This window comes from Micrasema longulum, unplaced genomic scaffold (genome assembly GCF_059751315.1).
Source record: "Micrasema longulum isolate JH-2025_06_02 unplaced genomic scaffold, ASM5975131v1 h1tg000147l, whole genome shotgun sequence".
Classification (NCBI taxonomy): domain Eukaryota; kingdom Metazoa; phylum Arthropoda; class Insecta; order Trichoptera; family Brachycentridae; genus Micrasema; species Micrasema longulum.
This window is the reverse complement of record NW_028277353.1, coordinates 649,929-663,965: the sequence shown is the minus strand read 5'-3', so window position 1 is coordinate 663,965 and position 14,037 is coordinate 649,929. Positions and strand designations below refer to the sequence as shown.

The 14,037-nt window shown below is 32.3% G+C and overlaps 1 protein-coding gene across 1 annotated transcript in view; it reads right to left on the bottom strand.

Moving 5' to 3' along the window:
• Positions 1-12,013, bottom strand: part of nrv2 (nervana 2) — a 60,118-nt gene extending 48,105 nt beyond the window's left edge. The window contains exon 1 of the mRNA XM_088242596.1: positions 11,618-12,013. Coding sequence (XP_088098722.1) covers positions 11,618-11,849 — 232 coding nt within the window. The 5' untranslated portion in view covers positions 11,850-12,013. The remainder of the gene's footprint in view (positions 1-11,617) is intronic.
• Positions 12,014-14,037: the final 2,024 nt, after the last annotated feature.

The window sequence follows — 14,037 nt, the reverse complement described above, 5'->3', positions numbered from 1 at the left end:
TACATTTAAAAAAATATATTTTACAGAAACATATAGACAACAATGATTAAATTACATAATAAGGTTTGAAAACCGACCAGCGAAGTTTCTAAATAAAAATCATCTCACTTAAGTTATACTCTTGATGATATTATAGAAAAAAAGAAAATGAATAAATCTGCAAAAAAAGGGTAGTGAAAAAGACTTTTTAAACATTATGGTAGCATATCGCATATCTATAGGTATTAAATTCTTTTTAAATTTCCTTCCAAAAACAAATCTTTCGCATTGTGCTTATGACCCTCATTATAATTACTGTCTGCTCACGCGAGAGTGTATAATATAAATATTAGAATAGTTATTTTTTGTTGTTGCTAATGTGGCCATTTTCACCAGCCAATCACAGGTCATAACTCCTGCGAATGCGTAAATTTCCATAAACCTACTGGCATAAAAAAAATATAAAAATTGCCAAGTCTTTTCAGGCGTTGCCTAGTATGTGAATTAATTACACATTAAAATTACAATAAATACTATTTAATTTGTGAAATATTAAAAACTACACGTTAACCTTATCGGGAATTAAAACCGGGAACTTAGACAGTATGGCCAAAAAAAAATATTCGCTTTTTCAATTCAAACATCCAAAGTAACGCAACACCCTTTTCTTGATTTTGTATGACACTTAGCTCATTTTTTAAATGTCTCGATTCACGCTATTGATGTGTAGTTTAGATTTCATTAACGATTAAAGCTTTTGATCTAGTGGCTTGAATCGCATGTATGATCGTATATATGAGTCCAGACAGCTTATAAGTAGATGAATCATTGTCTGACCCATACATAACATGTCAAGCTGTAATTAATAAATTCGTGTTAAACTATGACCCATAAGATGAGTGTCGTCCCCCTGATCTGTTCCATTCACTGTTATTAGATTTATCACAAATATTTATTTTCGGATTGAAACTTATTATTTGTTTTGTCCCCCTCGTGATCTAGTGGTCAGCGTGTTTGCCTATCATGCAAGAGGTCTCGGGTTTAATTACAGATATGGTTAACATGTATATCTTTATGTTCATGAACAAGGTTAAGATTTTTTTTGCAAGAAGAAATATTTCGTTTCTTATGATTTACCAAAATATTTCAATAATGTGGCCATTTTATAGAAAATGGGAATCGAGTTGGGATAGAGTAGGATTTAGAAGTCTACAACACCAGCCACGGGATCTCAGCCCGATTTAAATGTTAATCTTGTATTTGTGCAACAAACAATCCAGATCAAGATACGCAGCGATTGGTATACCAATAAATTGCCCCTTGCACCGTTAGATAAGAAAACTGTAATGTTTTTGATGCTTGCTTCAAATGTTTCGTCTTTAACTGAATGTATTTGAAATGGAATACTGTTTTTGATTTTATTTTGACAACAATATTTTGAATTTGTCCAAATGTTTATTAGCAAAATCTGGATTTCACCCCAAACCAGCCAATTACAAGTCATAAGCTCTATAAATGGCTAGATTTCCGAATTTCGTTCGCTTAAATGTTTTCCGTCTATGTCGTAAAATGTTCGATTTGGTTCGCTTAGGATGCAATGAAAGCACCCACCTCTTTCCCGAAAATGTTCATAAAGACTCGTGTCTTTATATAAATTTTATATTTGAAGCACTAACTTTGTGGTTATTCATTATAATAAAATAAATAAAACCACTTTGTTTTTAACTATTAATTGTATTAAAAAAAAATTACTACCGACCGGTTTCAAAGCAAACAAGCTTCTTCGTCAAGGTTTACGTAACTAATGAATTAACTGCTTTTTTATTTTTATAATGTTAACTAAATACTACACAAGGGTGGTAATTTGATATCAATATTTTTGAAGCTAGACAGGAGAGGACTAAAATAATTATTGTTTTAATAAACTAATGTTAACACGATAAAAATAAAATAGGAATTAATTCATTAGTTACGTAAACCTTGACGAATAAGCTTGTTTGCTTTGAAACCGGTCGGTGGGGAAAAAAATAAAATAACAAAAAATTAGTGGTTAAAAGCCAAATTATTTTACTTATTTTACTTGTGTCTTGTGTCTTTCTTCAGTTTCGCAAATTCACTATCAATTTTTCAAAACTACTACTAAATTGAAAATTAAATATTTATTTACAATTAAACCGCGAAAATAATAGAACAAAAATATTTAAAAACCTTTTCTTTTTCCCCTCACTGCAGTATTGTCAATTTGTGATCAATCAAATACATATGGTCAGTACAATCACTTTTTTTTTATTTCCCAGCACGACAGTGAAGGAGTACATTGTTAGTTCCGAATTCTTCAAATGTTTACGAATACGTATAGAAAACATTCGAAGAATTCGCCCGATACAACATGCACTTGAGCAATAAAAGAAAAACAATACGCATTCCAAAGCACATATGTACATAAAATGATCAAAACACTACTGGCAAAGTCTTAACACAGATTCTAACACGACCCCTATCGAACTCAGGCGACATTATCTCTCGTCATAACACTGATCCCTCACTAAAACCTTGATTGTCTTAATACCAACAGTAGGAATAATCTTGTGCAAAGACTCTAATCGTCCCAACAACCTCTCAGACCTTAGAGCAGACGAAACGGGTCCTAGAGCATAGTCAGCGCGCGGTTCTTTCGAGTTAGTCTACTATTTAGATTAGTAATTCTCTCGAGATAGGGATACGCTGATGTTTACGATTGGACATGATTGAGCTGATGCTAATGATGATAAAACGAAAAATCCTGATAAAATTGATCAATTACCTTTATTGGTCTCTCAGACTACTAGCACCCTGTAACAAAATCTCCCTTCGAAATGCAGTAGGTAAGGGGGTTTAATATTCTCTATAGTAGGTTTATGAAGGAAAATGCCTTTGGTACCATATTAAATGATTTGAGTGATTGATGCGAGGTCTCTATTATACAGAACATATATACATAGTGTTTCAGGGCCATATTGCAAAACTTCAAAGGAACATTCTTCATGGTAAATAAAGTAATAAATAAATCCCAACAATTTTTATTTAACAATGCGTTTTTTTAAATGAAAAATAACAATTATTATAATTGAAAAATTTAGACAATGTATCAGACTAGGAAAAAAATTTGAATTTGTGAATTTTTGTTATTTTGTTAAAGCTAATTTGTTAAGTACGTCATAAAAAAAATTTCTTCAGAAGTTTCGTATTAGTATATTGCAGACGTTGCAGTACATAATATTATGTATATGCACGTTACTACATCATAAGAACAGAATGACAATGACACTCATTTTGTATCGACCAGTGTTATTTTAACTCTAAACTTCTGCAATTGTAAAAAAATAAATATATTACCTGCTTTTGATTATGAAGTTGGTTGAGGTACCATGGCTAATTTCGTGGACTCACGGATCAGAGGTCCGAGGCTCGAACCCCACTCTAAATCAAATTGATCCCCATTTTCTAATAGTGTTGATATAACTTGAACGACTTCAGAATACATGCATAAGGTACATTTTTGGTCTTAGGAAATATGACTCATTTCTGATTATCGAAGGCAACTGAAATGCCTTAAAATTAGACAGGGGAAAGACTATCACTACCTCTCACTTCTGTTCAATGTACTTCATAGTCCTAACGCTCCTATATACCTGCTTGAAAAATTTCAACGCTTATCAGTTCATGGTTTACCTCTTCGTTCTAATTCTCAAGGCACTCTCTTAATACCCATCCACAATTCCTCTTTCTTCTCTAACTCATATAGTGTCCATGCGGCTCGACTGTGGAACCATCTCCCATCCACCATCAAATATGTTACTCCATTATCTCTGTTTAAATTACGTCTGAAGAAACATCTCCTTTCTTAATCTCTCCTCCTTTCCTCTTTCCTCTTTTTTCCTTTTCCCCGTTGAGTAATAGTTTTGATTTAAGGTAATTTATTACGTTTTTTTCTATTTTTATATATCTTTAGGTTTTTAATCTTTTTTTTCTATTGAATATGTTCTGTAACTTAAATTATAAAAATAAAACTTTTATTTTATTGGTTGGTTGGAAGAAATTGGCATTTAGCAATAAGCCCGCCAATGTGCAAATAGCATTATGTACAAAAAGTGAAATAAATAAATAAATTAAAAATAGCTCCCAAAATTGAAATATTTTATTATTATTATTATGGATAACTCATATAGCGCCATTATCGTAATATTATACCTCCAGGGGTGCAATTATGAATCTTTTCTATCTCCTAGAGAATGGTTAATTTGGGAATATTTTTTTGTCCATGCGAATATTTTTTGTTTCATATATGGCCACACTGATGATTAAACGTCAAAAAATATGAACATTTAAAATCAAACATGATGATTTTCATTTAGAACATTATTGCGACTTTAAGCATTACCCAAAACACTTAATTTGGTTAAATTGACCAAACCGTATTAGTTTTGTTTCCGTTTTTAAAGCAGTTTTATTTTTATTTTATTGGGTAAACAAACAGTATGTACGCAAATATTGACAATATCTATGAGTATATTAGTGTAAGACACTCATGCACACACCAAAAAAGTTGTTTACACTTAAAACAATTTATTCAAATTATAATAAATGTAAAAGATAAGAAATTAAATTTTAAAAAGGTATATATTTATCAAGTTAATTAAATATCTGCTTCTCTCAATATTTTTATGGTTTTCGACCTAAATTTATATACATTGTCATTAAAATATCAGCCTCGAAAAATCTATTTTTATATTGCTCGCATATTCTAGGTGTTGTAGATTGTTTCAAATACATAGTTTGTGGACGCGTTATCGGTCTAGAGTTTAGATGTCACACGAAATGAAAGTCTTTCAAGTAGATTAGGAAAATCAATTTTATTTTTTATTAATTTGTATAAAAATAACTCGACTAACATTTTTCTTCGATTTTTAAGAGATCACTCTCTAGGGGGTAGAGAAGATTCAGAATACTACCACTGGGTGTTTTATTTTACTCGTTGGGTAAATTAAAAGATTGTCAGCTTTATGGTGTGACGGTCAGCGCGATTGCCTACCATGCAAGAGGTCCGGGCTCGATTCCCGACATGGTTGATGTGTTATTTAAAATGGTGTTTTAACACTAGAATATTTCAGGTCCCTGGACTAGTTCCTGAAGCGTAAGACTGATAATTTTAACTTCGTGTAACAAAAATGATCAAGATACACTGCGATTGGTGTACCACTACAGTGCCCTATGCACCATTCGGTGCGGAAAGGGGATGAAATTAATTAATAACGCAAATATTTATTTCTATAAAAAGATTTACCATTTCATTTTTACTTGGTGAATATTATTAAACTTAACGTAACAGGCTTTTTTAAAAATTTTTTTTGATTTTTTTTTTTTATAAATATGAATCCTCCTCTCTAGACAAACTGTGTTCCTTTACAAATTTATACTATGTAGGTATACGTGTAAATTATGCTAAAATACGCTGCCTTAAATACATTAATATTTTATTTAATTTTCCGTGTATTTGTAACATATTATTGTAAATATAAAACCATTTCCGCATATTGTATTAAATACATAAATAAATTATCTATTTTAATTCTCAATGTCTTCAAGTATAAAATAAGCCATTTTACATTGTGTCGGAGATATATTAATACGAAAAAAGAAATTCGAAAGCAGTGCATAACGGAGTTTTAGTCTCAACACTTATGTATGGAAGTGAAACATGGAACTGGCAGAGGAAGGATGAAAGCCGAGTGAAGACGGTTAAAATGCGATCTCTTAGACGAATGTGTGGGAAATCTATGTATGACAGGGTTATGAATGATGACATCAGGTGAGACTAAATCTGAGTCAAGTATAATTGAAGGGTCATATGGGGTCTACCACAAACTCCAAATTCGGACAAAGGAATTTCAAGTTTTTGGGTCCCAAAATATACCATGTATTTACTCAAACATTGCAAAACCACGACCCGGATTATGTAATAAATTTATAAAATAATGGTCAATGAACAGAAAATTTCTTGAAATACATTTGATTGAAAATTAAAATGAAATATTATTGCATAAACACACATATATTTCAAAAGGCATCCGGACAACACGCGAACACGCTTAATAGTATATAAATCTATGCAATATCTCGCAGCTATCTCATACAATGGTCTCTTCCCTTAGACAAAATTCAGACTTGTACACTCCTACTGAAAATGGCTTTCGTTTTGGAGAACTTAATATATATTCATCCAGGACATAGAACACTCTTGGGGCCACAAAAATGGTTTCATTGTGTTATAAATATACTAGTAGGTAGTATTTTTTTTGTTTGTTTTTCTTTACACATAATAATGTTTGCCTTTAAAGAAGTTGTACCTAGTTAGGGCAGGCTACACATACACAAAATCGTTCAAAATCTTTAACAAAAAAAAATAGTAGATAAACATGTTGTAATGTTTGTTAATAAAGTATCATTAATGTTGTAATTTTATATAATATCGTCGGGTTTCTGGCATAAGTTGATAACTACAAATTTTCTAAAAATGTCTACATAAATAGCATCAAATAACCGTACCGTACCGTAATATTCAGTTTGCAGTTTTATTTGAATTGTTGATATGGGATGAGCTTTTAACGTTAAAAGTGCAATATTTCACTACTAGTAAAATGTAGTTACTAACTTGTACTAGAAACCCGACGATTTTATGTGCAAGTAAAATAACATTATTTTGTACATACGAGTACTTACATATAAAATATGTATTAATGTAAGTCACCTTAACATTTTTTTCCGTAAATAGAGTAATATTACATTGCATGGTTCTATCGATCTATGTAATGTTAATCCAAGGTTCTGATTTGTTGAATGAAGAGCAGTAGTTGATCTTCTATGCCGCTTGCAATCGGCACAATAATTGTGTATTCGTTCTATCTACTCTATAATTCAAATGAGTTGTCAATGAAGCGGTTGATACATTACGTAGGACCGACTAACCTATCGATTGAGGACAATAATCACATTATAAACGTACATTTTTACAGAACGTACATGCTCGATTGTTATCTGATATGTGCAATCATGTGTATAACACTGTATTGATTTCAAACACTAACTAAACCTTGCTACGTATCGAAGCACCTTGGAAATACAATAAGATAGTAATTAATAAGCTGTAAAGGTTTATAAATATCCTACATCGTAAAATTATTATTTTGAATGAAGCAATGATAGAACGGACTCAGCCAACTCCGGTGGCAAATGTCATCAAGCGGAGGCGATACGGTCGGCTTGGCCATGTACTGCGGATGGTTCCTGGAGCTCAATCACAGATAACTATCGACATGCTAAAAAACGTGCTAAGTATTTGAGCGATCACCACGAACAATCATGAACACGCTGAAGTTAAAGCGGTCGCGTTGCAAAACGCCATAGATAAGTTCCTGTGCGAGATTCAACCAATCCTCTTGAACTGACCGAAGTTGAATTTCGTTTTGCAACGCGACCGCTTTAACTTCAGCGTGTTCATGATTGTTCGTGGTGATCGCTCAAATACTTAGCACGTTTTTTAGCATGTCGATAGCCATCTGTGATTGAGCTCCTGAGAGCCTTAACCGCGTTTGCCTACTGTACAAGGTATCAGGTTCTCGACGTCCTGGACGTCTACTGCTGACCGCTCGTCGGCAGTTCATGTCAGTACTACGGGACGCGAACCTGACTTGGGAGGATGCACAAGAGCTGGCAGCCGACAGAAATACCCGGAGGATCTTCGTGGGCACCATATGCTCCAAATAGAGAGCGGACATGGAATGGTGATGATGGTAAAAAAATCAAAGTCAAATTTAATAAAATATTCTAACAATGACTTTTGTTTTTTGTTCTCAATATTTGTTATTTTAATTGAATTTGATTGATTTTTTTTTTTGCACCACAACAGGCCAGGAGGCCTAAATGCAGGGGTGAATTACATCACAGAACACCCAGGTTTGAGAAAAATCACATTTAATTTTTGTGTTCTCACCGGGTATCGAACCCGGAACCTTCCGTGTGTGGGTCAAGCGTCTTGACCACTACACCACGGAGGCCGCCATGTTTAAAAAACTATTGAAAAAGTATTTAAAAATTAAAAGTGCCTGTTCCTATGCATTATCCGTGATTTTTATATAGTTACATACCCCGTTTCAACAGGAGTATTGAATTAACGTCATCATTACGAACCATAAATAACTTTCTAAATTATGTCTAATCACATTTTTTAAAAGTAATTCGTATAAAAAATGCAACAATACACTTGCAAAGGTGTAATTATAAAAAAAAAAACGTGCCGTTACTGAGATATTTAGAAGGTTCCAAGAATAAATTATTAGGCCCGTTTTCGACCGTTTTTGCAACAGCTGGTGGGAACACTCGTTTTTTGCACCGGACCGTTGTCTGTTGGACAGTTTTGTATGGGCTAGTATAAATAAACGGATCGTCAACAAGGATTCCCGTTTCTCCTTTTCCGGCTCGCTTTCACGGTACAAAAACGGCTGTTAACAAATGCCCTGAAAAAACGGGTAAACACCAGAAGCAAACGGTGATTTTATTTACCTCAGTTATTGTCTACAAAAATTCGGACAAACTCAAAACATTGTTGATGAATCCACCTGGCCCAAGAAGAAGTATAACAATAAAAAAATATTTTCAGGCGTTGCCTAGTATGTGGGTGAAATAATTCAATCAAATGAATCTTACCCGCAACAATAAAGGTTTCAGCTCTGAAACTTCACAAACGTCAACAGATAGAAAAGCCGAAGGAATGTAGGTGTTCAAATATAGGCAGAATGGTGAATTTTAATTTATAATTAAAGTATAAAGTGGCCACTAAAACCAGCGAATGACAGGTCATAAGCCCTGTAGATGCCTAGACTTCTAAATTCCCTTCTGTAAAATGTTCTTCATGTCTGTTGTAATATATATTGAAGAATTTAGAGAAAATTTAATTTAATTTATAAGTAGATGGTTTTATTTCTTAAATAGGGAAATATCACATACATACCGATAGAAATATATGAAATTGATTTAGGATAATTCATTGTATTTTTAAAATCAATATGGATATTGTGGAGAAATATTTCATACATAAATGTAAAAAAAGTTTTTTTTTTTTTAAATACGTTGCCAGAAAAATGCGACGTGTTTGGCCTTGGTTGTTGTGACGTCAAGATTCGTGATAATGTTCTAAAAAAAATTCAATGGCCAAGAATAAATGAACATGAATCGTGACGTATTAAGGGTGTGGCCAATGGAATGACCGTTTTTTCGGGAATCCAAAATTACAAATTAAAAATATTTTTTATGCTACTTATTCTTAGCAATTTTTTATTTATTTACTGGACAGTAGTTGATAGATCTTTATTATTTTTTAAATGTTAAAAAAAGTGGTATTTCCCTATTGTCATTAACTGACGAGTCATCTGTTGACGAAGCTCCGAAGCTAGTATGATGACTTAACACGTTATTTAGGTCAGCCTCCATTGAAAGATGTAGTTCAAAGCGATACGCAAAGAGGCGATTTACTTGATGACTTCGTACTGCACGATTATATTATACGTACAGGAAATCCGCATAAAGAACGCGTTGCAAAACGAATTCGCTACGTGAAGTGTCTCGCCACTTTACTTCATGGAAATGTAAACATTCTAATTTGCATTTTAATGCCCTTTACCCTTGTGTGGATTGGGTATTACGAACATTACACGTTAAAGCTTTCAGTGTTAAATGAATTTTCAGTCAAGTGAAGGAATTCATTTTCTTACGCAAAAATGATTCACGAGATTATTTTTATAATTCCCCTGAAAAATCGTCTACATTATTTTCTTTGTATCCAAAATATTTGGTACATTGTATAAAATACTCAACTTAACCTACTTAAAGACAATTTATTCGTTGAAACAGTAAATATTTATTGATTTATTTTATAAACTGATTGCATAAATAAATATACATATTTAATACCAGGATAAAACTAGTGGATCAGAAAATGAACACGGAGCGTCCTCTGGTTAAGATAGTCTCCATTTAACATGGGTCAGCCTGTTCTAAGATGGAGATTTTTTATGTTTTAAAGCATAAGTAGTCCTTAAAATAAAGCTTGATTAGAATGACAGCTGTCAAACTAATTTCATTAGTGATTAGTGGTTAAATCGATTTTATCAGTTATTTCATGCAACCATGAAACTCTGTTTCTGAAAATTGATATAAAAAATGAAAAAACAAGCGTATTGTAATGTGTTTAACATAATTGTTCACCAAAAATGACACATTATACTTTTTTCATGAACAACATCAAACGAATAATTATTTTATTCGATCAATTTACATTGATCAATTTGTCCCATCTCTAACGTTTTTGCAAAATGATGTAACCTTGTAAGAACGTCGTTAATAATTAGGTTTATTTTGGTTTTATTTTTGTTTTATAGCTGATTTTATATATTGATGTTGATTTATGTTTCAAGCATTGTAATAAAAAAATAAATTAACACGCCGGATACAAATGATTTTTCGTGTGTCAATATAAATAACTTCTTTGACGTTACTACAAAGTTATATCGTCACTTTTTCTGACAACTGTCATTCTAATCATGTTACATTTTAAGGACTATAATATAAGATTAACAAAAAGTATTAATAAGTATTTATTCCATCTGTCAATCTGTAGCACTAACTATGCACCACACTCTTTCCTCTATCGTTCTTGCTAAAAGTATACTGTTTTTTTTCCATCTATTGATATATTTTACATGCCGCTTAATTTATTTAAAAATAAATTAAGACTCATTCTTTCTGGATGCGATACGCTCCCACTTGCTATTTGATGATGCTTACACTCACAAACACCTGAACACTTACTCCCACACAAATAAACAGATTCTCTCACAAATACACACAAACACACCCCTTTGTTGTACCACAATTTAATTTGTATGAGTTTTATTTAGAAACTTTGCTGGTCTGTCTTTAAACTGCATCTTTTTTATGTTATTATATCATTATCGACGGTTTGTTTATGTAAAATAAATTAATAATAAAAAAAACTAAAACTACTTAATTATAAATGCATAGCTAATCAAATATACATGTTTCAAAAGTTAAGTTATTAAACGATTACATTCAATATGTACAGGTTCACCTTTATCTACAAATGTATTATAAGGTTTGCGTATTTATAATTTTTTTTAAATATATTTTTTTAAGACAAATTTAACACCGCGGTGCTTTGCATTTTAATTATAAAATTTGAGTAAGGAAAAATCCCTCAATTATGCCCATCAATTAGAATGATTTTTAGTTTTTTTTAAAATTTTAATTGTAACAAAAAAGATCGTCAAATTAAAACTCATATAAAACCATGTGATTTTTTTTGTTAAACTACCGCCGAATTCAAAAAATACCACGTCTAAACACTAACAAGGCAGAACCTCTGTGGTTTTCAAAATATTTGTGTTTAATATGCATTTCGTTTTAATATTTTACATGCAATATAAAATATAGATGGACCTTTTAATTTATCTTAGTCATTTACATTTCAGAGTATAACTGATCTAACATGCCAATAAATTGAAGCATATGGGATGAAATCACTTACACCAACTTGATCCAGTCCTTCCACACACAGCGCCCGTCTTAGGGTTCCATAGAAACCGTTTGAAACTTTCCTTTTTCGTGATATTCTCCGGAGACCTGTAATACTGCGTGAAATGGTCGATACTATTCAGGTCACTTATCCTCTTGTCTCTCGACGCTCGCTTATTGGTAACTTTGGACAAAGACGTCACTGAGGGTCGCGGGTACACGATGGTCTCGGTATTCGACGGCATCGCGATGAACAGTTAAAAAATTAATGTTAAAAAGAGTTTAAAACGGTTTTTTAAGTATTCAGTTCGTCGTTTGGTAAGGTCCGCGGGGTCAGACCACGACGGCGATTTTCGCGATGGCGTCGCGGCGTCGGAAAGCAGTGGCGATGTCGAAGTCTGTCGGCCCAATGGCTCGCCTGATAATCAGCCCAGTTTCGCTGATTGTGCCCATTATGGCGGCTGTATGAGGAGCAGTCTGTAGATACACCGAAATTATTTAAAACACCACGCGATAAAATATCCCTAGAAAATAAAACTAATTTGCTATTTTTAAAATGTTTAATACATCCACCCATTTAAATGTATGTTATCATCTTGGCTTCAATGTTTTTTGATTAACATCAAAACAAAAATACATATATTTTTTTAATTAAAAAAAGTACTACATACATTGGCGAATTGTAAAAAGAATAACTTGACCATTTTCAAATTGTGTGTACATTTTTTTTATCAGGTTTTTTTGGTTTCTTGGGCCATTTTTCTCCAAATTAAAGATCCTGCAATACAATTTTTAAAAAGTCTTTCTAAAACTATATTAAACACCTTTAGATATTTTCTTAATTTTGATAACAAGGTTTACCCAGAGGAAATTTAATGAGCTTTATGTTGTTCATGGGTTAAAAGTCAGTTTTTTTTATAGGAATAACCTTTTAAGCCTATGTTTTATAGTCTTGTCAGCAGGTGGGATTGAGAGGATATGGAAGGAAGTTATAAAAAATACATCACTCCATCCAAACCAATCGAGAAAAAAATATTTTTTGGATTATTTTCTTCCAACTAGCGGGAATCCAACCCGCGACACTAGTTTCATAGTTGGCCGTCTAACCAACCGCGCCACGACCCGGCGCCTGTTCGTTGTGTTGTTAGTTTCCTTAAAATACTTCCTGTTTAGCATTCTTTATTTTAGACATATTTATTAGATTACGGGCGTTATAATTATTATAAATATGTTGTCTTAATAAATTAATTTTAATCTTGTGATGAATGCGAAAGTGTTTCGTTTTTGTGCGTGTTTTGTGTTTTCGCATATCAGCGTGTTTATTAATACACTTTTTTCATATAAAGATTTGGCGAAAATTCGAATGTCAGCATGACCCCTGAATCGGCACAGAAGAGCAACGCCGGTGGGAGTGACCGGATATTACCCATTGAACATATTCACCTCAGTACATGAGAACATCCTTTGTACGGGATACTGTGCCTGTAACTATTACCTCACACAAACATGCATATGTACACCAGGGCCGAAATAGTTGCGTAATACTTAAGCAACAAAATGAATTGATTGACAAAATAATAATGCACCTAAAAAGATTGAAAAAATTGCAATTAATAATACGAAATATTTGGTTCACTGCACTTGTAAACACCAGAGATTATCTTTTGTAATGATTTTCAATTATCTTACGAGATAATTTAGGATCTACAATTTGAAAAGGAAACAATAACAAAACCGGTATTTTTTATGTATCAATTCTCACTGCCTCCATCTACCATGGAATCACCTCTCTACAATACCGCAGAGTGTGTGCGGGCCAACTACTGCTTCACAAAATTATGACAGGAATAGTTGACTGTACATAACTACTTAGTTTAATTACAATACATGTGTCAGCCAGGATTTGTAGACTGTACCACCTGTTTCATGTACCAATACGTAAAACATCGTATGTTAAAAATGTTTTTTTTCGTAGGACTTTTTCAGTGTACAATACAAAATTTCAAGATATAGATTACACAAACATCACTCTCTTGATTAAAAAATTTACACTAAAAATGCATTATGTAACTTGTTAGACATTATAATAATAAATATGTACATCTCCCTTCCCCTCCTTATCCTCTCTTCAAGCATCTTTTTCCTAATCCCACCTAATTTACAATAACTTACTGTTCTTAAAAAAAATAATTCTTTGATTATTTGAAAATATTAACGTGTACATGAAAATAACATTTTTATATGTTTAAATATAAATGTATTTATTTAATATGTAATATATTTTCTTTACTAACTTTGTAAACTTTGTGGAAATCTGTTATTAGTTCTGAGTTAAACACTATATCTGTTTGTTTACGAGAAATATGTATGTAGAACTGTTGATTTCCCAAATAAAACAAAATAAAAAATAAAATTAAACTCAAATCTTTATAA